Source organism: Crotalus tigris, unplaced genomic scaffold, assembly GCF_016545835.1.
Source record: "Crotalus tigris isolate CLP2741 ecotype Arizona unplaced genomic scaffold, ASM1654583v1 scf7180000017773.841730, whole genome shotgun sequence".
Lineage (NCBI taxonomy): Eukaryota > Metazoa > Chordata > Lepidosauria > Squamata > Viperidae > Crotalus > Crotalus tigris.
In genome coordinates, this window is record NW_024096624.1 from 659262 (window position 1) to 684804 (window position 25543).

The 25543-nt window shown below is 42.0% G+C and overlaps 2 protein-coding genes across 5 annotated transcripts; both read left to right on the forward strand.

Moving 5' to 3' along the window:
• The first annotated feature begins 4755 nt into the window (after positions 1–4755).
• On the forward strand, positions 4756–12172 carry LOC120307275 (cholinesterase-like). Of its 3 annotated transcripts, XR_005556486.1 has the most exons (7): positions 4756–4908; positions 6986–7038; positions 7888–9412; positions 10387–10541; positions 11419–11467; positions 11695–11764; positions 11866–12172. XR_005556486.1 is itself a non-coding variant. In XM_039341839.1 (6 exons), the coding sequence occupies exons 2-5, from the start codon at positions 6996–6998 to the stop codon at positions 11451–11453; spliced, it is 1758 nt and encodes a 585-aa protein (XP_039197773.1). In that variant the 5' UTR covers positions 4757–4908; positions 6986–6995; the 3' UTR covers positions 11454–11467; positions 11695–12172. The 3 variants fall into 3 exon arrangements, 2 of the variants coding, with proteins under 2 accessions (XP_039197773.1, XP_039197774.1); XM_039341839.1 differs by having other exon boundaries at positions 4757–4908; positions 11695–12172; XM_039341840.1 differs by lacking the exon at positions 6986–7038 and having other exon boundaries at positions 4759–4908; positions 11695–12172.
• A 2362-nt stretch (positions 12173–14534) lies between these two features.
• Positions 14535–22462, forward strand: LOC120307276 (cholinesterase-like). 2 transcript variants are annotated; one of them, XM_039341842.1, is made up of 4 exons: positions 14535–14655; positions 17203–18727; positions 20234–20388; positions 22143–22462. In XM_039341842.1, the coding sequence occupies exons 2-4, from the start codon at positions 17229–17231 to the stop codon at positions 22235–22237; spliced, it is 1749 nt and encodes a 582-aa protein (XP_039197776.1). In that variant the 5' UTR covers positions 14535–14655; positions 17203–17228; the 3' UTR covers positions 22238–22462. The 2 variants fall into 2 exon arrangements, with proteins under 2 accessions (XP_039197776.1, XP_039197775.1); XM_039341841.1 differs by lacking the exon at positions 14535–14655 and adding an exon at positions 15546–15689.
• The last annotated feature ends 3081 nt before the right edge of the window (positions 22463–25543 follow it).

A 25543-nucleotide genomic window follows, 5' to 3' on the forward strand; every position in this document is an offset into this window, starting at 1 on the left:
GAATTCTGCCCAATTTTCCTATAATTTAATGACTCACATATCTTTTTCATAGGGCTGAGCTCCTTAAATCTAATAAATGGGCAGGTCTGGTATTCTGGGTATTGCAATCAAAACTATTTTAATATAACCTGATATGGAGGAACCAATTTAGGCAGGATGCTTAAATTAGGATATGATCCATTTAATTAGAGATGTTTTCTCATGTGTTGTAAAAACAGTTTCAATCTCAGATTCCAGCAGTTACTGGAATCCTTTTCCTGCTTTGGAAAAGGAAGTTCACCTGTTTTTCAACCAGCAGAAATTCATAGTATTAAGAGTTGGGCTTTCTAAAGTTTTCCCTTTAGTAACTATATACTGAAAGTACCTCCATCAGCTTCTCCCACCCCAAACTCCTAATGTTTCTCTTGAAAATGATGTGGGGAAGACCCATCTCTACTCCTTGTGCTTTCAATCTGGACTCCATTGTTAAAACTGTCGAATATAATAAAAGACACACGTGTTAGAATGGCCCAAGGAGCAGGCTTCAAGAGGACAGAACAGTCACACATAGCATATGTTTAAAAAGGCAGAAATAACTACCATTTGCAACCTCCCAACTGCTTCCCTGTTGACTTTGCTTATAGGAAACTGGCGAAGAATGCCATAAATGGCAACCACCTGTTCATGGGATGCTGTGATATAATAGTTAGCCACAGCACTGAGCACCCAGATTGTGACACTGTGACTATAGGGACACTGCAATGGCCAGAACCTCAAGGACATCATCACCACTCGTTCAGTGCTATCATGAGTTCAAATGGTTGCTGAATGATTGGGTCATTCAGTGAGGACCACCTGTAATGTTATCATGCAATCATTGATTTGGGGAATAAGATAAAATTAATGGGAAGGAAATAAGGACATGTGTGCTGTGAAATTTCACAGAAGTTGGTTCCTCAAGTCTTTTTCCACATGTCCTATCGCTGCAAAGCAACAAGGACGTGTCCTATGGCTGCAAAGCAACAAGGATGTGTCATAAATGCCTGTGGCTACCCCTCAACACCTTTCTTGATGCTAACAAATGCTTCTTTGCAAATCTCAAAGCCACCAGCACAATTCAAGGTTGTAGTCTTACGTGTCTCTTTTTACTTTCACTGCTACTTCTCCAAATCTCCTGGACAATCTTCCATTCCTTTTGTTTCCTGAACTCAGAAATCCAGATGATGCTGGCTTGCAAAAACAACTTGCGAGTCCCCTCAGAGCTGGGCCTTTTTGGCTTCATTCTTCTTAGTTAAATGTCTGTGGAGATTTTCAGTCATCCACATCATGGTTGCCCCAAAGATGCTTTTTCCAAAAGGCCACTGGACTTTCTTGGGTTTTTTTCTTTGAAAATGTTTCTTTTCTCATTCAAGAAACTTCTTCAGTTCTAACTAACTGGTGGGGAATGGAAGGATTTATATCCTATGCAGTGATCTGGTTGTTCGTACTCTTGAGGGTCATTGAGGCCATTTGGGGGTTTATCTATATCCTCAGAGTCACCTGAATTAGAGTGCAAATGGGTGTGGAACCTTCTTGGGATTGCTGAAAGGACTGTATTGTAAAGAAGGAGATATCCCTCCCCCTCTGTTGCAAACCTGCACAAGAATCATTTCACAAGTGCATGGCACAACACAGGACAACAAACTCATCAGGACAGGATTCAGCAATCCCTCTGCACCTGGAAGACAAAGGTCACTATTTTAAAGACAGCGAAATCCACATTCTGGACAGAGAGGGCCACTGGTTTGAGAGAGGTGCCAAATTAAAACTGAATAGCCCTTCCCCCAACAGGACTGTCTCTTTTGCACAGGAGGTAGAAGTTGCTTATATATCTATCAATGGCCGATTTGTCACAGTGCCAGGCTTCCAGGAATTCTCTAGAATTTTTGGACTTGGCTTGCTCTACGATGGTCACAGTTTCCCAGTTGAAATTATGGTTAAGTCTGTCCATAATTTGTGAAATTAAAGTGTTTTCATACAGTCCTGTGACTAGACTCTGAAAAATTGGCCACTTTTCTGCAAGAGAACAAGCAAGGTCAGAGAGCACCAAGGACTCATTTCAACCCTTAGCTACAAGTCTTCTCCTTTAAAGTAGACTAAATTGCGCCAGATCACTTGTAGAATCTCAAGTGAGAATGCTGGGTGGATTTCCTCAATGATCCATTGGTTTCTGTTCTTGGCTGACCATGGTAGTTTCAGGAGTCTTCTCCATCATAAAGTTCTAAGGTGTCAATATTCTTCCTATCCTGCTTCTTAAAAATCCAACTTTTGCCTCCGTAGAGTGTCACAGGGAATAGCATCGTCTAACACTAATCAGTCGAACACACAAGATTGCTAATGTAAAGGGTTCATAAGGATCAATGTACTGCCATTGACCCAGTTGATGGCAAACATTGCTATCATGGGAGGAGATCCAACTTGTAGGGTGCCACCTTCTCTCACCAGTAAGGCAACATTTCTTTGTTGAAGGTATATTACAAACTGGAGCCTCAGATGTCCTTGGGATGGGAAAGGCCTGAGGATGGCAAGGCCATGGGGTCTAAGTGGGGAGCCCCGCTCTATTGATTATCTCCCCACCTGAATTGATGTCTGCTCCCACCTTCTGGAAAGGCATCAAACCTTGTAAATTATTTCCTGGCCTATCTCATACAACATAGCCCAGCACAGTTATCTTGGCTCCTTTTTTGACAAGGTAACTACTCTGATTGACAAGGACAAGACTTGGAATGTATCTCAATTTCAGTAAAGCTTTTGATCAGATGGCACGTGACAATCTCATTAATCAGCTGTTGGATTGTGGTTTGAATGGCTGTGCAGTAAAGTGAGTCCGCAATTGGATGGATCACCTTATGCAGAACATCAGCATTAATAGCTCTGTATCAGGTTGGAAAGCGTAGTCTCTATATACATAGGACTTAGACTTTTAAAAACAAATTAATTAGTATAGAATATAGAATCATAGGGCTGGAGAGGACCTTAGAGGTCTTCTAGTCCAACCCCTCCTCAAGACAGTAGACCTTATACCAGTGGTGGCGAACCTATGGCATGAGTGCCAGAGGAGGCACTTGGAGTCCTCTCTTGATGACCAAAAAAACAACACCTGTTCAAAGTTGCAATTGCATTGAAATGACTTATGATCATTTTTCACACTTATGACCATTGCAGCATGTCCAGGGTCATGTGATTTATATTTGGATGCTTGGCAACTGATTCATATTTATGATGGTCACAGTGTCCCACGTGATCCCCTTTTGCAACCTTTTGACAAGTAAAGTCAATGGCAGGGCTGCTGGTGGTCAGGTGTTAAGGCGGGACTTCCCTCCCTACTTCTATGCCTCCCTCTTTCCCACATATTCTCTCTTCCATATATTCATCAAACAAGGAAAAGCCTCCAGAGACAGAAAAGACAAACTGATGAGTGAACTAGCTTAAAAAGGCACATTCCCCTTTAAGAATTAGCTACTGGCTAGAAAGGAAAGTTGAGGAGCACAGCAGCACTTAAGGAAGAAAAAAAATGTAAATAAGTACAGGCTGCCGGCTAAGGCAACCTCCCCAAATGGCTCCATTTATTAGAGGAATGCTACAGGCAAAATCTATTCAGGAGAAAAATACTTCAAAATCCCTTGCAGCAAAACTTACAGCTAACAATAGCAGAGCAATAGAAGCTAACAGGAGACATCAGCCATCAGCCAAATAGAAATTGCCAAACACTCCTTAAGAACACAAAGCCCACATTGCACAAATCCCAGAACTTTAAAGTCACAAAAGCAATAAGAATCCTTCCACTCTCCATCTCCCTCCTTCCCCTAGTGCCTCTCCTTCAGCCATTGCTGCCTTTTTTCATTCCTCTTGGAGGATGACCCCTCCCCCACTGCACTTCTTGCCTGTTTGCTGCTGCTAGCACAGGTGGCTGCCACAGCAGTTATAGATCAGCTCATGGCCGGCCTGCTTGATTTCCTCTCCTCTCCCCCCACCCTCCTCCTCCTCCTCCTTTCTTCTTTCCCTTCGGTGCAGCTAGAGCTGACTCTGCCTCCTCCCAAGGCTGCTGCTTTTTTTCTCTCCCTCTCCCACCCAAACTGCCTTCTTTTATAGCCTCTCCTGTCTCCTCCTCCTCCCTCATGCGGGAGGGTGAGCCAGAAGTGAGCCTGGGGCCTTTGCCTTACCCCAGCCACTCTGCAGCTCCAGAGGACTCTCTCACAGTAAGTTCTTGCCTGTGCTGGCTCTTTCCCTCCCCCACTACACTTGGTTAGGCAGGGCTGCGTACCACCTGCCACTTGTTAATGTGCCACAAGTGGTACATGTACCACCAGTTGAAAAGTCCTGCCCTAGAGAATGAGTCAATCCCGTTTTCTTTATGCCAGCCCCTCAAGTATTGGAAGACAGCTATCATGTCCCCTCTAATCCTTCTTTTTGACAGGCTAGCAGTGAGACATCCCTAGCTCCCGCTATTCATGATACCTGCCAAGTGCAGTTGGTCAATCAATTGCGAGTCTATCTGGTGGTGATTGCTGTCTGTCCTACATTTTGAGAGTCATCCAGTTTGGGCTCACCTCAGGTATTTGTTATTTGCTTTCTGGTTCTGGACAGATTGTAATATCTCTTTTCAAGGCTACAGGTTGCACACTAGAGATGGTGACTGTCCTCTGCACTAGAGTTCTCTCACCCCATTTGAAGGAAGTTCTCTGCTTTTCCCTCTCTTTGATCTTGGAGCCTTTTGCCAATATTTGCAGCTTCCTCCCCCTTTATGGGCAGAATCCAATTGCTCAATGCACCTTAGTGCAATATATCAAGTTGCTCTTTTCATGATCATTTTGTGTGAGCAGGATACAGCCTGGTCATCTCTGAAACTTTCTTCTTTCGAATAACCAGTAGTCCCATTGAATCTGACAAGTGAGTAAAGTCTGCAGACTTTTTTAAAAAAACATTTTGTCAGAGAATTAGAAGATGATTTTTAGGAAGGACTAGAATTTCTTGTTTTCTGGCTAGTTAATTTAGGCTATATAGGCTAGTTAATGCTATATTAATGCTAACATATGTAAAGAGACAACAGTTTCTTCAGCCATAATAGGAAATGACTGCTAGAGTTTGAGACATAGAGAAGGAGAATGGGGGGGGGGGAAGGCAGTGAACAGAAAGCCCCAACTGGGGTGCCATTTCTCCTAGGTTCAGACATGTGCCTGCAAATTTCTGCCATCTTTATCTAGCAATAAAACCCTTCAAATATCAGCAGGAGATTCTTCTAGGTAGATGTTGATAGAATTGCATTTTCTAAAACACTTGTGCAATTGTACTAAATGTAATGGATACATTATACAAGGTATTATTTCTCCTTTGTTTTGCTCTAATATTGCAACTGTACAGCTGACAATTTGTTCAGTTTTGGGATCAGAGTATCCTGTTCCTTGAGGACAAATAAAGTTAGGCCTTCTTCAGAAAAACCACAGTGTCATGCCTCCATCTGAGCCTGAATCTGTGGAGGCTGAGGCAGGCCAGGGCCCTTCAGGATTGGAACAAGGGAGACAAGAGTTCAGGTGATGAGCAAAGCCCACCCCCACCTGATCCTAGAACAAGGAGAGTGGAGAGAAGGAGGCACCAACAGAGGCAGGCTCAATTACTCTGGAGGAGAGCATCCCGCCCCATTCCACAAGGCACACCTGGGGATTAAGATTTAAGGAGATGCTGTGGGGTGGGGCATTTGTCGGGAACAAATGCTGATTCATTGGAGTGTTGTGTATTATTGCTCTTGTTCTGTGCCTTCTGTTTGGAAACCTGGAAACCTTGACTATCGGACTGTATTTCGGATTCTCTATTTTATCTCTATGGCCATGACTACTTTGTTATACTAATCAGCCTGTATTTGAACCTACTTTCAACCAGAGTCGGCTGAAGGGATGTTTCATGGTTTATAGTCTTCCCAAACCCAGGCAGTCCAGCCAACAGGGAAGGACCTTTTTTCACGCCTTGCGCATGCGCACAAGTCCGGCGCCAGCCAGTCTGGTCCTGGGCAGCTTTTCGGTTGCCCAGGACCGTTTGCAACATTTTTGGTCCTGCTGAAATGCTCCAGCAGACCCAGGACACAACAGGATGTATGTGTGATCTTTTGTTGGAGGCTTGCCAGCAAACGGAGCATTTGGGGAAATTTGGGAGCAATAAAAGAACTGTTTGAATTGCCAGCTGACTGCATTGCCTCTGTGCTGTGCCCCGGGTCATCACATACAGAGATGCTTATATTAGCCAGCATACAGCACCTGCCAAGGAAAGCATGTGTGGATGGGAAAATATTACAGTTAAGGCAGAGTTCCCCAAGATTTTGGCTTTGTGGATCAGCGGGGAGGGGGGAGCGGGGATGGATCCATATATGTGGCAGTCATGCATGCTGCTTGTGTGAGACGATATGCACACGCACTTGCCTGCCACTTCCGTGGCCCAATTGTGAAAGGCTCAAGGCCCAGTATTGGGCTGTGGCCCAAGGGTTGGGAACAATGATCTTGGCAACTTTAAGATGTGTGGACTTCAACTTCTGGGAATTGAAGTCCACACATCTTAAAGTTGCCAAGACTGAAAAACATTGCTTTATAGACTTTACAGATTAGCTTTCTCCATTTTTTTCTGATGCTTTACAACTTTGGTTAATGTTTCTAGGTTTTAAAGAGTACCATGTTTGTTGGTGTTCTGTGCTGGTCTCTTTTATAAGTACTTCCAACCATTCTGATCATAACTGGCTATTCTAAGGAATTTTATTGCACAACATAACCAAAAGAGGGCAGGCTTATCTTCATAATCCTAGGTTTCAGTGTGACATGGTCTAAAATCTCCTTGGTTGTTATTTTTGCTCTCCAAGATATGAGCATTAGTGGTCTCCAATCCCACAATTTCCAAGAATCAAATTTTCTTCTGTCTCCCTTCTTTTTAATTGTCCAATTTTCACAACTATATATAGTTATACGCAGGGCTTTTTTTCTCATAGAACGCCCAGAATGGAGTACCAGCACCTTTTTTGGATGGAACCTTGTACGGTAGGTAAGGCGGGTTGTATGATGTGTGTGAGTTCCGGCACTTTTTTTTTTTTTTTTAGAAAAAAAGCACTGGTTATAGGAAAGACTGTAGTACAGGTAGTCCTCAATTTATATCCATTTTTAATGACCATTCAAAGTTACACCAGCAGGGATAAAAGTGATTTACAACCATTTTTCATACTTATGGCCATTGCAGCATCCCCATGGTCATGTGATCAAAATCTGGATACTTGGCAATTGCCTCATATGCATGGTGGTTGCAGTGTCCCGGGGTTAGGTGACCACCTATTGCAACCTTCTGACAACCAAATGTAGAAACCAGATTCACTTAACAACTGTGTTACTAAGTTAACAATTGCAGTGTTTCACTTAACAACTGTGGCAAGAAAGGTCGTAAAATGGAGCAAAACCCATTTAACAACAATGATCTTGCTTAGTAGTGGAAATGTTGGGCTTAATTGTGGGTTATAAGTCAAAGATTCTCTGTATAGTGGGCATGTTTAAGAGAGGAAAGACCCAAAGTTGATTAATCTTTTAGTTGTTTGAGCAACTGTGGCAGGAAAAGGGAATCTCAGACAAATCAAGGTTAACATTCAGGTGTGAAAGGACTACAGGGGTAGAAAGCTCAGTTTTTCAATGACTTTCTCCACTGTGAAAATCATTTCATTTATTTTTATTGATGGTTGTGTGCCACCTAGAGTAACTTTTGGTGAGATGGGTGGACTTATAAAGGTGAGAAATAAAAATAATATTTATTTATCACATTTATCACATATAAATCAATGATGAATTGGCATAAGGTGGGCTTATACAAGAAGAAGAAGAATCTCATATTGGTTGTAACTTTTTCCAGGTCCATCAACTCTTCCTACTGTTGCAATGCTTTGTCAGCTATGCTCTTCTCTCCGGTGCTGCCTCCTCCTCCTCCTCCTCTTTCCATTAGCCTCCAGTTCTTCTTCTAATGGGGACACAGTGGTCATAACCAGCAGTGGCCCTATTAAGGGCAAGCAGTTCCTGGCTGGCCCTGGATCTGTGACAGCCTATCTAGGCATTCCTTATGCTGAGCCTCCCCTGGGAAAGTTGCGCTTCCAGAAACCTCTTCCACATCAGCCTTGGACTCAAACTTTGGAGGCCAGCAGCTTTGGCAATTCCTGTCCTCAATTTATTTTCCAGGATTTCCCTGAAGTAGAGACATGGACTCCTAAAACACCACACTCAGAAGATTGCCTTTCCCTCAACATCTGGGTGCCGCACCCACAACCTTCTTCACCAGTGCCTGTTTTGGTCTGGATACACGGAGGGGGTTATTTCACGGGCTCATCTTCTTTGGATGTGTTCAATGGGGCATCCTTAGCTGCCACTGAGAATGTTATTGTGGTCTCCATCAATTATCGCTTAGGAGCCCTAGGCTTTTTTTACTTGCCACCAGCTGCTCCAGGGAACTTAGGTTTATGGGACCAACAGCTGGCCCTGAGGTGGATAAAAGAGAATGCAGCTGCCTTTGGGGGAGACTCTTCTCGGGTGACCATTTTTGGCCTGAGTGCTGGAGGATCTTCTGTGAATTTCCATCTTCTTGCGTCAAAAAGCCAGGACCTTTTTGCCCAAGCGGTGATTCAGAGTGGAGCAGCCAATGCTTTCTGGTCTTGGAGGTCTCCTGAGGAAGCCAAACGGTTATCGCTGGAATTTGCTCATTTGTTAGGTTGCTCCGAGGACAGTAATACCAGCATACTGCATTGCCTGGAATCAAAAAATGTTTCTGAATTTATTCAGCATGAAATATCTATGTACTTCAAAGGTGGCTTCCTTCTTAATTTTCCCTTCAGGCCAACTGTAGATGGGGATTTTTTGCTTGGTGATCCAGAGAAACTCATGGAGGAGGGGCAAATTCAAGTCAAACCAGTCCTCATAGGAAAAACCTCTGATGAAGGAGCTTCATTTGCCCCTTATGTTTTCTCTAACACCACCCACAATCTCATCAATCAGGAGCAGCTTCTGAAAGGGATAGGACTGCTGGTGCCAAATGCAACTGAAGACTTTGTTCAGACAATTGCCCTGAGGTACAGTGAAGGAAATCAGGGCCCAGCAAAATACCGCTCTGCTCTGTCCCAATTCTATACAGATCATATCATTGCATGCCCCTTGATTGAAGCTGCAAGAAATATCAGGAAAACGGGGAGTCCTGTATATGCCTATTTATTCGCACATCGCCCTTCAGGGTCAGTCTGGCCTGAATGGATTGGGGCAACCCACGGTGCTGAGGCTTCTTATGTTTTTGGGACCCTTGAATCCGTGCTTCCTGTCAATCAAATGTTCACAGAGGCTGAAGCCAGACTGAGCCGTAAGATGATGCAATATTGGGCAGAGTTTGCCAGAACTGGGTAAGTGGTTCATTTTATTTCTATAAATTTGTATTTTAAATCCAAAGAAAGCCCCCCCCTCCAGTCAACAAATGCACTTTACGTCTAAAGTAATGCAGCCATAAATAATGCACACTATTCCTTTTTTCTATGTTTACAGGTTATGTTAATACAGGTAGTTCACATTTAATGACTAGTTGGGATCAGAATTTCTATTGTTAAGCAAGTTGTTAGGTGAATCATACCCAATTTTAAGACCTTTCTTACCACAGTCGTTAAGCAAATCACTGCAGTTGTTAAGTATAACATATAGTTACGTGAATCCAGCTTCCTCCACTGATGTTGCTTGTTGAAAGTCAGCTGGAAAGCTTCCAAATGGTGACCACGTGACCCATGGATGCTGTAGCCATTGTAAATATATGCCAGATAGAAAACAAAGCATTACTGTATCATTTGGAGAATGAGCAAAGGCTAGCAAGGGAGTAAGTAGTAAAGAGGAAACTCCCAAGATGGAGGATGCCCAGGGTGTGAGGAATGGGGGTGGTGGATCGGGATTGGCAGATTTCCAGAGTCTGTGAGGAGCTGACCTGGGTTTGGATTAGCAGGGAGGAGACACAAGAGATTTCACCAAGCCAAACCACACCCTTCCCTCAAAGTCCCCTTTGGGAGTTCCCTTTGGTTATAGTTTCTCAAGTCAAGACCGGTCCCTTTGGAAAAGAGCTACATCAGAATAACATACATCAGAATAACAGCATGGGAAGGGACCTTGGAGGTCTTCTGGTCCAATCTCCTGCTCAAGCAGGAGACCCCATTCCATTCTGGACAAATGGCTGTCTAATCTCTTCTTTGAAACCTCCAGTGATGAAGCATCCACAGCTTCTGAAGGCAAGCCGTTCCTCTGATCAATTGTTCTCACGGTCAGGAATTTTATCCTTATTTCTGGGTTGGTTCTCTCCTTGATTGGTTTCCATCAGCATCCTTTTCTTCCTCCATAGGAATCCTGCTGGGTTGGTGGCCACTGAGGATGAATGGCTGCTCTACAATGCCACAGAGCAGAATTTCTTCCTTCTTAATACTGAGCCATTCCAGGAAAGGGCGAACGAGCACTGTGACTTTTTAAAGAGCCATTTTTCAAAGGCTGACGAGCCACGTAAGTTCAACTATTAGTTCTGCCTTTGGAGGGGAGTAGTGGTTGATGAAAAAGATATTTTTAAAAAATCTTATTGATATTTATACATCAAGTGTAGAGACCAGACCACCCATCTCACTCACAGAGCAATCTCTTAAAAATTTTGTTTTTATTGCCAGTCTCTGCTGAGACTGAAAAAAACATACTCATTTGATTTTGTACTGGGCAATTTTGTAGAGCAAGAATCTTTCATGATGTTTCAAGAGTTAGGTCTGTAGTTATGTCTTAGGACAGTGGTTCTCAGCCTGTGGTCCGTGGACCCTTGGGGAGCTGCAGTGTGATTAAAGGGGCCCGGCGAAGGCTTGAAAAAGTGTTATGATTGAAATCTTGAGTTACGTTTTGGGGTCTGTTACCACAAAAGGTATTTAAAGGGGGTCTGTGATGAAGAAAAGATTGAGAACTACTGTCTTAGGAGATGTCTATGTATGCCTTAGTTGCCTACTTAAAAATAACAACAACCATAATAATATTAATGTTAATTTCAAAATATCTGGATCACCACTTGACCACCATTGGCACTGACAAAATCCCTGACAGTCAATTGCAAAAGGCAGCTTTACTTGGAACAGCTTACATCCTGCAACCTGTAACACTATCAAACAATATCTGTCTGTCCCAGCTCTTTGGGAATGGCTGGATATGTGTACCAAAAATGTCAAATGTATTCTAAATATCTGGCTGACTATGTGACAAACAATAACATCTTTTGATATATATATAATAAATATATATTATGCCTCAGAATCTATGGAATCCTCAGAATCCAACTTATAGATTCAGATTCTTTAGTAATAAGATGTCCACCTTATTTGATATTTCATTTTTTTTTGTTCTGCAGACAAGTCCGAAGGTGATTCTGTTTCATCGAACTAGGAAGAAGATAGAAGGTAGAGAACCAATGCTTAACAGCTGTCAGCTAGGATCAAATTGGATGATTTCAGAAGGGGCTAGACTTCTTTCTAAATAGTATTTTCCATTGGAATTCCCCCCCAAAATTAAGTAGTTATTGTTGTGGGGAAAATAGGAGGAGGAAGGGGTGTGGGTTTATTTGTAGAAATAACCATATAATAAATACATATAATAAATAAAAATCTCTTATTCTACTTTACTACAGAGAAGAACATTCTGGAATCTCTGCTTTGCCTATTTCCTGAACTGGCCTACCATGAAGGGCTGCCATTTAGGTTGAATCTCTTTGAAAGTCCACATCTTAAAGGCACTATTTGAAGATGTAGCTACAATGTTGTTGGCTTCAGAATAGCGGTTGTGTCTTTATTTCTCTCAGGAACCAATCAAGACCTTTCCTTAAAGCCTGGGGAAATGATGACAAGCTGTGCCAGAGAACCTTCCAGAAGATCCATTGTCCTTTCAGAGACTGACTAGGGGAAACTTGGAAGACGAATAAGGAGACAACTAAACCCCACATACCTTTTGCTGTAGAAATAATAAACTGCTAGGTGTAATTTGTTATATCTTGATTTGAGACAGGCTTTTAATTACCCCCCCAAAAGAACCTCTTAATAAATACTGTCTGAATAATTTGGATAAAAAACACTTGATGCAATATGGAAAAACAAATAAAGGAAACAGGAATTCTGCCCAATTTTTCTATAACTTAATGACTCATATATCTTTTTCATAGGGCTGAGCTCCTTAAATCTAATAAATGGGCAGATCTGGTATTCTGGGTATTGCAATCAAAACTATTTTAATATAACTGGATATGGAGGAACCAGTTTAGTCAGGATGCTTAAATTAGGAGATGATCCATTTAATTAGAGATGTTTTCTCACATGTTGTAAAAACAGTTTCAATCTCAGATTCCAGCAGTTACTGGAATCCTTTTCCTGCTTTGGAAAAGGAAGTTCACCTGTGGCCCAACCAGTAGAAATTCATAGTAATAAGAGTTGGGCTTTCTAAAGTTTTCCCTTTAGCAACTATCTACTGAAACTACCTCCATCAGCTTCTCCCACCCCAAACTCCTAATGTTTCTCTTGAAAGTGATGTGGGGAAGACCCATCTCTACTCCTTGTGCTTTCAATCTGGACTCCATTGTTAAAACTGTCAAATATAATAAAAGACACACGTGTTAGAATGGCCCAAGGAGCAGGCTTCAAGAGGACAGAACAGTCACACATAGCAAATGTTTAAAAAGGCAGAAATAACTACCATTTGCAACCTCTCAACTGCTTCCCTATTGACCTTGATTGCAGGAAGCTGGTGAAGAATGCCATAAATGGCAACCACCCCACATGGGATGCTGTGATATAATAGTTAGCCACAGCACTGAACACCCAGATTGTGACACTGTGACTATGGAGACACTGCAATGGCCAGAACCTCAAGGACATCATCACCACTCGTTCAATTCTATCATGAGTTCAAATGGTTGCTGAATGATTGGGTCATTCAGTGAGGACCACCTGTAATGTTATCACGCAATCATTCGTTTGAAGAATAAGATAAAATTAATGGGAAGGAAATAAGGACATTTGTGCTTTGAAATTTCACAGAATTTAATTTCTCACATCTTTCTCCACATGTCCTATGGCTGCAAAGCAACAAGAATGTGTCATAATTGCTTGTGGCTACCCTCAACACCTTCTTTGATGCTAACAAATGCTCCTTTGCAAATCTCAAAGCCACCAGCACAACCCAAGGTTGTAGTCTTACGTGTCTCTTTTTACTTTCACTGCTACTTCTCCAAATCTCCTGAGAATCTTCCATTCCTTTTGTTTCCTGAACTCAGAAATCCAGATGATGCTGGCTTGCAAACACAACTTGCGAGTCCCCTCAAAGCTGGGCCTTTTTGGCTTCATTCTTCTTAATTAAATGTCTATGGAGATTCTCAGTCATCCACATCATGATTGCCCCAAAGATGCTTTTTCCAAAAGGCAACTGGACTTTCTTGGTTTTTTTTCTTTGAAAATGTTTCTTTTCTCATACAAGAAACTTCTTCAGTTCTAACTAACTGGGGGGGGAATGGAAGGATTTATATCCTATGCAGTGATCTGGTTGTTCGTACTCTTGAGGGTCATTGAGGCCATTTGGGGGTTTATCTATATGCTCAGAGTTACCTGAATTAGAGTGCAAATGGTTGTGGAACCTTCTTGGGATTGCTGAAAGGACTGTATTGTAAAGAAGGAGATATCCATCCCCCTCTGTTGCAAACCTGTACAAGAATCATTTCACAAGTGCATGGCACAACACAGGAGAACAAACACATCAGGACAGGATTCAGCAATCCCTCTGCACCTGAAAGACAAAGGTCACTCTTTTAAAGACAGCAAGGTCCACATTCTGGACAGAGAGGGCCACTGGTTTGAGAGAGGTGCCAAATTAAAACTGAATAGCCCTCCCCCAACAGGATTGTCTCTTTTGCACAGGAGGTAGAAGTTGCTTATGTATCTATCAATGGCCAATTTGTCACAGTTCCAGGCTTCCAGGAATTCTCTAGAATTTTTGGACCTGGCTTGGTCTACTACAGTCACAGTTTCCCAGTTGAAATTATGGTTAAGTCTGTCCATAATTTGTGAAATTAAAGTGTTTTTATACAGTCCTGTGATTAGCATTCTGACAAATTGGCCACTTTTCTGCAAGAAAACAACCAAGGTCAGAGAGCACCAAGGACTCCTCATTTCAACCCTTAGCTACAAGTCTTCTCCTTTAAAGTAGAATAAATTGCGCCAGATCACTTGTAGTATCTCAGGTGATACTACAAGTAGGTGGATTTGCTCAATGTTATTTGCTTTCGGGTTCTTTAGTTGCTTTGAAATCTGGATAGATGTTGTAATGGTTCAGGTTGCACACCAGAGATGGTGACTGTCCTTTGCTCTGGAGTTCTCTCACCCCATTTGAAGGAAGTTCTCTGCTTTTCCCTCTCTTTGATCCTGGAGCCTTTTGCCAATATTTGCAGCTTCCTCCCCCTTTATGGGCAGAATCCAATTGCTCAATGCATCTTAGTGCAATATATCAAGTTGCTCTTTTCATGATCATTTTGTGTGAGCAGGATACAGCCTGATCATCTCTGAACTTTCTTCTTTCAAATAACCAGTAGTCCCATTGAATCTGACAAGTGAGTAAAGTCTGCAGAATTTTTTTAAAAAACATTTTTTCAGAGAATTAGAAGATGATTTTTAGGAAAGGGACTAGAATTTCTTATTTTCTGGCTAGTTAATTTAGGCTATATAGGCTAGTTAATGCTATTCCAGGCTAAACATATCTAAAGAGACAATAGTTTCTTCAGCCATAATAGGAAATGCCTGCTAGAGTTTGAGACATAGAGAAGGAGAATGGGGGGGGGGGCAGGCAGTGAACAGAAAGCCCCAACTGGGGTGCCATTTCTCCTACGTTCAGACATGTGCTTGCAAATTTCTACCATCTTTATCTAGCAATAAGGCCCGTTAAAAATCAGCAGGAGATTTTTCTAGGTAGATATTGATAGAATTGCATTTCCTAAAACAGTTGTGGAATTCTACTGAATGTAATGGATACATTATGCAAATTATCATTTCTACTTTGTTTTGCTCTAATATTACGGCCTGTACACTTGACAATTTGTTCAGTTTTGGAATCAGAGTATCCTGTTCCTTGAGGACACATAAAGTTAGGCCTTCTTTAGAAAAACCACAGTGTCATGCCTCCGTCTGAGCCTGAATCTGAGGAGGAAATGGAGCTGGAACAGGACCCTATGGAGGCAGAGGGAGAGGTGCCTGTGGCTTCAGAAGACTGTGGGGAAGAGCAGGCTGAGGCAGGCCAGGTCCCTTCAGGATTGGAACAAGGGAGACAAGAGTTCAGGTGATGAGCAAAGCCCACCTGATCCTAGAGCAAGGAGAATGGAGAGAAGGAGGGAACAACCCAGACAGGCTCAATTACTCGGGAGGAGAGTGTCCCGCCCCATTCCACAACACATACCTAGGGATTGAGATTTAAGAAGATGCTGTGGGGTGGGGCATTTGTCGGGAACAAACTCTGACTCTTTGGAGTGTTGTGTGTTGTTGCTCTTGTTCTGTGCCTTCTGTTTGGAAACTTGGAAACCTTGACTATCGGACTGTATTTTGGATTCTCTCTTTTGGAAACTGCTCAGGCAAGCTCGGATTCAAATGACTGGTTAAGTTTATGTTTTCTTCCTTGTTATCTCTATGGCTTTGACTACTTTCTTATGCTAATCAGTCTGTATTTGAACCTACTTTCAACCAGAGTCGGCTGAAGGGATGTGTATGTGATCTTTTGTTGGAGGCTTGCCAGCAAATGTGGGAGCATTTGGGGAAAATTGGGAGCAATAAAAGAACTGTTTGAATTACCAGCTGACTGCATTGCCTCTGTGCTGTCCCCTGGGTCATCACACACAGAGATGCTTATATTAGCCAGCATAGAGCACCTGCCAAGGAATGCATGTGTGGATGGGAAAATATTACAGTTAGGGCAGAATTCCCCAACATTTTGGCTTGGTGGATCAGCGGGGAGGGGGGAAGAGGGGATGGATCCATACGTGTGGCAGGCATGCATGCTGCTTGTGTGAGTGGGTATGCACGCATCTATATATGCACTTGCCTGCCACTTCCGTGGCCCAATTGTGAAAGGCTCAAGGCCCAGTAGTGGACTGTAGCCCAAGGGTTGGGGATCCCTCAGGTTAGGGGAATGTAGCTATTCTAAAAAAAACATTTCTAAGGCTGGCCTTTGTGTGAAAGAAAATGCAGGTCAGCTTTATTTAGTAAATCCCATGGTGATTAGAAATCCTGAGTTGCTGGGTTCAGAGACAGAGGATGAAATTGTGCTCTTTATCTTTTCAGTTGTACCTGACTTTTTATAATGCTGTTTCTCAAACTTGGCGACTTTAACTGGTGTGGACTTCAACTCGCAGAATTCTGGGAATTGAAGTCCACACATCTTAAAGTTGCCAAGACTGAAAAACATTGCTTTATAGACTTTAGAGATTAGTTCTCTCCATTTTTTTCTGATGCTTTACAACTTTGTTTAATGTTTCTAGGTTTTAAACAGTGTCATGTTTGTTGATATTCTGCGCTGGTCTCTTTTATAAGTGCTTCCAACCATTCTGATCATAACTGGCTTTTCTAAGGAATTTTATTGCACAATATAACCAAAAGATGTCAGGCTTACCTTCGCAATCCTAGGTTTCAGTGTGACATGGTCTAAAATCTCCTTGGTTGTTATTTTTGCTCTCCAAGATATGAGCATTAGTGGTCTCCAATCCCACAATTTCCAAGAATCAAATTTTCTTCTGTCTCCCTTCTTTTTGATTGTCCAATTTTCACAACTGTATATAGTTATAGGAAAGACTATAGTACAGGTAGTCCTCAATTTATATCCATTTTTAGTGACCATTCAAAGTTACAACAGCAGGGATAAAGGACTACAGTGGTAGAAAGCTCAGTTTTTCAATGACTTTCTCCACTGTGAAAATCATTTCGTTTATTTTTATTGATGGTTGTGTGCCACCTAGAGTCACTTTTTGCAAGATGGGTGTACTTATAAAGGTGAGAAATAAAAATAATATTTATTTATTAATCACATTTATCACATATAAATCAATGATGAATTGGCATAAGGTGGGCTTATACAATAAGAGGAATAATCTCATATTGGTTGTAACTTTTTCCAGGTCCATCAACTCTTCCTACTGTTGCAATGCTTTGTCAGCTATGCCCTTCTCTCCGGTGCTGCCTCCTCCTCCTCTTCCTCTTTCCATTAGCCTCCAGTTCTTCTTCTAATGGGGACACAGTGGTCATAACCAGCAATGGCCCTATTAAGGGCAAGCAGTTCCTGGCTGGCCCTGGATCTGTGACAGCCTATCTAGGCATTCCTTATGCCGAGCCTCCCCTGGGAAAGTTGCGCTTCCAGAAACCTCTTCCACATCAGCCTTGGACTCAAACTTTGGAGGCCACCAGCTTTGGCAATTCCTGTCCTCAATTTATTTTCCGGGATGTCCCTGAAGGAGAGATATTTACTCCTAAAACACCACTGTCAGAAGATTGCCTTTCCCTCAACATCTGGGTGCCGCACCCACAACCTTCTTCACCAGTGCCTGTTTTGGTCTGGATACACGGAGGAGGATATTTCATGGGCTCGTCTTCTCTGGACATATACAATGGGGCATCCTTAGCTGCCACTGAAAATGTCATTGTGGTCACCATCAATTATCGCTTGGGAGCCTTAGGCTTTTTTTACTTGCCACCAGCTGCTCCAGGGAACCTAGGCTTATGGGACCAACAGCTGGCCCTGAAGTGGATAAAAGAGAATGCAGCTGCCTTTGGGGGAGACCCTTCTCGGGTGACCATTTTTGGCGAGAGTGCTGGAGGATCTTCTGTGAATTTCCATCTTCTTGCATCAAAAAGCCAGGACCTTTTTGCCCAAGCGGTGATTCAGAGTGGAACAGCCAATGCCTTCTGGGCTTGGAGGTCTCCTGAGGAAGCCAAATGGTTATCGCTGGAATTTGTTCATTTGCTAGGTTGCTCTGAGGACAGCAATATTAGCATACTGCATTGCCTGGAAACAAAAAATGTTTCTGAATTTATTCGGCATGAAATGTCTATGATCCTTAAAGGTGGCTTCCTTCTGAATTTTCCCTTCAGGCCAACCGTAGATGGGGATTTTTTGCTTGGTGATCCGGAGAAGCTCATGGAGGAGGGGCAAATTCAAGTCAAACCAGTCCTCATAGGAAAAACCTCTGATGAAGGAGCCTCATTTGTCTCTTATGTTTTCTCTAACATCACCCACAATCTCATCAATCAGAAGCAGCTTCTGAAAGGGATAAGACTGCTAGTGCCAAATGCAACTGGAGACCTTGTTCAGACAATTGCCCTGAGGTACAGTGAAGGAAATCAGGGCCCAGCAAAATACCGCTCTGCTCTGTCCCAATTCTATACAGATCATATCATTGCATGCCCCTTGATTGAAGCTGCAAGAAATATCAGGAAAATGGGGAATGCTGTATATGCCTATTTATTCGCACATCGCCCTTCAGGGTCAGTCTGGCCTGAATGGATTGGGGCATCCCACGGTGCTGAGCTTTCTTATGTTTTTGGGACCCCTGAATCCGTGCTTCCTGTCAATCAAACGTTCACAGAGGCTGAAGCCAGACTGAGCCGTAAGATGATGCAATACTGGGCAGAGTTTGCCAGAACTGGGTAAGTGGTTCACTTTATTTCTATAAATTTGTATTTTAAGTCCAATGTTGCCTATGTTTACGAGTTGAGTTAATACAGGTATTTCTCGATTTACAACCAGAGTTGGGACCAGAATTTATGTTGCTAAGCAACTTGTGAAATGAATCATGCCCAATTTTAAGACCTTTCTTACCACAGTCATTAAGCAAATTACTGCAGTTGTTAAGTATAACATATGGTTATGTGAATCCATAACATTGCTTGCTTCCAAATGGTGAAACACGTGACCCTGGGGTGCTGCAGCCATTGCAAATACATGCCAGTTGCCAAGCAGCCAAATTTTGATCACATGACTATGGGGATGCTGCAATAGTTGTAAGTGCTAGGACCAGTTGTAAATCACTTTTGAGTGCCATTGTAACCTTCAATGGATGTTAAATGAATGGTTTTAAGTCAAGAACTAACACTACAGGGAAGAGCCCTGAATTTTTAAGGATTCTTAATTATGTCACTTATAGGTAATTGTTCTTTTATGAGTTCAGTGGTATCATACATATTCCAGTGCATGTTATATCTACAAATGGAATAAAAAAGGCAAAAGGAAGATAGAAAACAAAGCATTACTGTATCATTAGCACAGTGGTTCTCAACTTGTGGGTCGGGACCCCATTTGGGGTCGAATGACCATTTCACGGGGGCCGCCAAACAACGCAGTCCGCCATTTTTCCCCCCTTTTCCTTAGCTCTGCTACTCCCTTTTATTCGATTGGCTTTTGAAAGCCAATAGAATAGACTCTCTTGAATAGAGTCTAATTCTATTGGCTTTCAAAAGCCAATAGGAATTGTCCAGGCTGTCTCTGCCCTGCTGAGCCCGCCAAAAGTCCCATTCTGCAAACGGTGCTGCACCAGTTGAGTAGTCCTCGACTTACGACCGGTTGAGTAGTCCTCGACTTACGACCGGTTGGGGGTCGCGGCATTAAAAAGGTTGAGAACGACTGCATTAGCAGAATAAGCAAAGGCTAGCCAGAGAGTAAGTAGTAAAGGGGAAACTCCCAAGATGGAGGATGCCCAGGGTGGGAGGAATGGGGGTGGTGGATTGGGATTGGCAGATTTCAAGACTCTGTGAGGAGTTAGCTTGGCTTTGGATCAGCAAGGAGGAGACACAAGAGATTTCACCAAGCCAAACCCCACCCTTCCCTCAAAGTCCCCTTTCGGAGTTCCCCTTGGTTATAGTTTCTCAAGTCAAGACCAATCCATTTGCAAAAGAACTATATCAGAATAACAGTGTGGGAAGGGACCTTGGAGGTCTTCTGGTCCAATCTCTTGCTCAAGCAGGAGACCCCATTCCATTCTGGACAAATGGCTGTCCAATCTCGTCTTTGAAACCTCCAGTGATGAAGCATCCACAGCTTCTGAAGGCAAGCCGTTCCTCTGATCACTTGTTCTCATTGTCAGGAAATGTATCCTTATTTCTAGATTGGTTCTCTCCTTGATTGGTTTCCATCAGCATCCTTTTCTTCCTCCATAGGAATCCTACTGGGTTGGTGGCCACCAAGGATGAGTGGCCGCTCTACAATGCCACAGAGCAGAATTTCTTCCTTCTTAATACTGAGCCATTCCAGCAAAGGGCAAACGAGCACTGTGACTTTTTAAAGAGCCATTTTTCAAAGGCTGACGAGCCACGTAAGTTCAACTATTAATTCTGCCTTTGGAGGGGAGTAGTGGTTGATGAAAAAGATATTTTTAAAAATCTTATTTACTGTATGTTTCTAGATCAAATGTAGAGACTCATACAGCAATCTCTAAAAATCTTGTTTTTATTGCCAGCCTTTGCTGAGACTGAAATAAAACATTGATTTTGTGGTGGGCAATTTTGTAATGTCTCAAGAGTTAGGTCTCTAGTTATGTCTTAAAACAGTGCTTCTCAACCTGTGGTTCACAGGGGGTCCACAAAGACTTGAAAAAAAGTTATGATTTAAATCTCAAGTTAAATCTTGGAGGTCCATTATCAGAAAGGATATTTAAAGGGGGTCTGTGGTAAAAAAAAGGTTGAGAACCACTGATTCACTCACTATGTATATCTTAGTTGCTCATATAAAGATAACAACAACTATAGTAATAGTAGTAGTGATGATGATAATAATGATGATGATGATGATGATGATAATGATCCCAAAATATCTGGACCACCACTTGACTACCATTGGCATGGGCCAAATCCCCATCAATCAATTGCAAAAAGCAATTTCTTGGAATAGCTTACATCATAGGTGTCAAACTCACCACGTCATGTGATGTGTCACGACATATCGTGACTTTTTTTGCATTGCCGGTGCTGGGATGGGCGCGGTCTCCTCGTGATGCAACCGGCCCACCGGCCAGCAGTTGATGATACCTTTAACTCCATCAAACAATATCTGCCTGTCCCAGCTCTTTGGGAAGGCCTGGATAGGTGGACCAAATGTGTCAAATCCAGTTTAAACACGAGCGTGAGAATGGAATGCGAAACTCCACCAAAGGGACGCCAAACTTTAAAGCTGTTGTCAAAACACCTAATTAGGATATTATTGGACACTTACAAATTGGTCAAGGGGGGAGGGCCAGGGAGAAGGGGGAAAGGCAGGCTTTGCGCAGGAATACTCAGATCCAGCTTTTCTTGCACTATAACCACTTCACTTTAGTAAAAGTATAGTTTTTGCTACAAATGGAGTTGAGGGTCTTTATTTCCTAAACGTCCAAGCTGGGACAGCCTGACAGCACCCTTTTCTCTGCAAGAGTTCCTCCCCCTATTTTCTGGAGGGAATTTTTCCAGTGTGCACTGTTAACAGTAAATACTAAAGCAAGCCTTGATTAGTTACTTTGGGTCCTGCATTTGGGTCCTGCATTTGGATTCCACAAAGTATAAGATGGGAACAGAGAGCATCTTAGATGGACTTTTAAGGTTAACATTAAGGGACCAGGCAAGACATCAGGAGACTGTGAGTTCTAATCCTACCTTAGCCGTGAAAGCCAGAAAAGTAGAATTAGAACTGAAAGTCTGGTAATGTTTAGCCTGGTGCCTTAATCTGAATATCAAAAGTCCATCTAAGATGCTCTGTGTTCCCATTATACTAAATAGGCTGACTTTAAACTAGTCACTCTCTCTCAGCCCAACTCACCTCACAGGGTTGTTGTTATTGTGGAGAAAATAGGAGGAGAAAGGAGTGTGGGTTTATTTGTAAAAATAACCAAGGCGAGATAAAATTCTCTTATTCTACCTTACTACAGAGAAGAGCATTCTGGAATCTCTGCTTTGCCTATTTCTTGAGCTGGCCTACCATGAAGGGCTGCCATTAAGTTGAATCTCTTTGAAAGTCCACATCTTAAAAGCACTATTTGAAGATGTAGCTCCAGTGTTGTTGGCTTCAGAATAACGGTTGTGTCTTTATTTCTCTCAGGAACCAATCAAGACTTTTCCTTAAAGCCTGGGGAACTGATGACAAGCTGTGCCAGAGAACCTTCCAGAAGTATCCATTGTCCTTTCAGAGACTGACTAGGGGAAACTTGGAAGACGAATAAGGAGACAACTAAACACCACATAAATAAAAATAATAAACTGCTAGGTATAATTTGTTATATCTTGATTTGAGACAGGCTTTTAATTACCCCCCCCCAAAAACCTCTTGATAAATACTGTCTGAATTATTTGGATAAAAATCCTGTTATTTTCACAATGTAAACACTTGATGCAATATGGAAAAACAAATAAACAGAAATCCTTCCCAATTTTTCTATAGCCTAATGATTCACATATCTTTTTCATATGGCTGAGATCCTTAAATCTAATAAATGAGCAGGTCTGGTATTCTGGGTATTGCAATCAAAACTATTTTAATATAACTGGATATGGAGGAACCAGTTTAAGCAGGATGCTTAAATTAGATGATCCATTTAATTAGAGATGTTTTCTCATGTGCTGTAAAAACAGTTTCAATCTCAGATTCTAGCAGTTACTGGAATCTTTTTCCTGCTTTGGAAAAGGAAGTTCACCTGTTGCCCAACCAGCAGAAATTCATAGTATTAAGAGTTGGGCTTTCTAAAGTTTTCCCTTTAGCAACTGAAACTGAAACTACCTCCATCAGCTTCCCCCACCCCAAATTCCCAATGTTTCTCTTGAAAGTGATGTGGGGAAGAGTCATCTTTACACCTTGTGCTTTCAATCTGGGCTCCATTTATAAAACTGTCAAATATAATAAAAGACACACGTGTTAGAATGGCCCAAGGAGCAGGCTTCAAGACAAGAGGACAGAAAAAAATCACACATAGCAAATGTTTAAAAAGTCAGAAATGTCTACATGAATGATTTGCAGGTGGAATGGATGAGCAGGATAAGTCTCTAGATGAAAATCTTCCTTTTAACAAAATGAAAGAGTACCATACATAGTTGAGGAGAATAGAAAATTGGATAAAGAAACTGCCAGAGGAAGAAACATGAATGTATCAATTGAGTGAGAGAAGGAAGTAATGGATGATTACAAAATTAGATTATCACAATTTATTCAGAAATGATAGTGCCATCACTATTCAGAAACAAAGTTTGATTAGAATATCTATTAAATGGTTGATACATCTCCCAATCTTTTTACAGTAGTAGCAGAAGATTTTACTGTCTACATAGGAAAACCCCTTAATTAAATTGCATATGACTTTTTAAATTAAAAAATAGACTTTATCCCTCACAATAAATGCTTTCTTCTGAAGAAGAGTTACATTGCTTAGATTGTACTCTCACAAAGGTTTATGCCTTATACTAAAATGTGTTATTCTTCAAAGATTCCTTCTGATTTTTGCCTACCAGATTAACGTAAGATGAAAAGTACAAGCGAAAGAGAGGCAAAAAAAGATCAAGGAGATAATCCAGGGGTGTCAAACTCACGTCATGTGATGTGTCGCGACATATCGCAACTTTTTTGCAGTTGCTGGCAACAGGGTGGGCATGGTTTTACTATGATGAATCTAGCCCATGGACCAGCAGTTTGACACCCTTGAGATAATCGGTAAAGCACACAGAGGTTTCCACCATCTTGGGTCAAAAACCCAAGATGGTGGCCATAATGGTGTAACACACACAACAAACAGAGCTTTGGTTATAGTTAGGTGGCTACTATCTACACTTTTTTAAAAAATAATTCCCTGCAATATCCTTGTTTAAAATAAAGAAAGATAAAGTGTGCACACTAAAAGATGTAAGGGTAGAATGAAGCATGAATATCTTTTGAAGAGTGAGGGAAAAGATGGACCAAACCAACATTCACATTAAGAGAATGTCTTATGATAGCTGCAAATGTTTCTGCTGTCTCTGACATAATACAAGGAATAATCTAAGGAATTTCTCCCCATAGTCTCACTTTTATCTACACAACCCGGCAGTTATCAGGAGGATACTACAGGAGCAGGTGGAGTTAATATTCATTGCACCTCACTGGCCAAGACAACCATGGTTTGCAGACCTCGTGAGCTTTTCCACATCTCCTCCGTGGCAGATTTCCGACAGTTGCATTGTTTTAATGCAGAGGGCTCTATAACATCCAAGCCCCAATGGCTCCAATTGGTTGCCTGGCGCTTGAATGCCGCACCCTGACACAGGAGTCATACTCGTCAGACGCGATTGACATGATTCAGGCATCCAGGAGACCAGCGACTAATCGCATTTATGACCACACCTGGTGGAATTTCTGCCACTGATGTGACAAGAACTACTTGAATCTCTTGGAAGTAACCATTCTGAGGGTCTTGGACTATTTATTAAAGGGCATCAACAAGGGATTGACACCCAACACTATTCGCAGACAAGTAGCGGCTCTCTCTATGGTGCTCTCCTGGGACAAATCAGATTCATTGTCTCAGCACCCCATGGTCCACTCCTTTCTTAAAGGAGTCATGAATAGCAGACCGCCTGTGGTTCATAGATATCCCTCCTGGGAGCTACCGCGGGTTCTCCAGGCCCTTACTGCGTCACCCTTTGAATCCATAGAACCTGTTCTTTGCAATCCTTGTCGCTCAAGGTCGCCTTTTTGATAGCCATTACTTCCGCCAGACGCATCTCGGAACTGGCAGCTTTACTTGTTCACAGAGATGTCTTGGTCAGCTACAATTCACTCTTTTGTTTACAATTGTTATTTTTACTGTTATCAGAGGGTTCCCATCTTCTAATGAAAAAGTCTTGCAGAGAAAAGTACAGGAATTTTCAGGCAGTATAACACCCCGATACACAGAGAATATAATACAAGAATAAATTTTCATGTCCTATCAAGTCCATCAGGTGGAGCGTTACTTCCAGTCTTTTCATTTATTCAGGTCAGTATGATTGGTCAGCTATTCAGGCAAGACGAAAAGCCTCATCACAGTCTGCATTTTCAATGCATTTTCAACAACGTCACAATTTTGTCCATAGGGGACTGATCTGGAAGGACTTCCCATGCCTCAATATTATTCTACTTGTAAATGACTATCAGATAAGTGGTGGAAAACTCTCCAAAGGCATTATCAGCAACTGGAGAAGTTTGAAACCATCATTCTATTTAATCCACAAGCCTGCAAATTAACAGAGTAAAGCTCTCAGGCTCTTAGGACCAATGCCAACCCACAAAGCTATATAGATTTTAATTTATTTGAGGAAATAGTTGCACTGTTTGAAGTACTTGTGAAAAAGTAGATATTCATAGAATCAAAGTGTGAAAGGAGAAATGAGACAAAAGTCAGAAAATCTGAGTAAGGGCACAGATTGTTATACACCCATTCAATCAAAGATAACACATCAAATCAGTTTGGTCTTTTTCGGTTTATTCTGTTTTCTTAA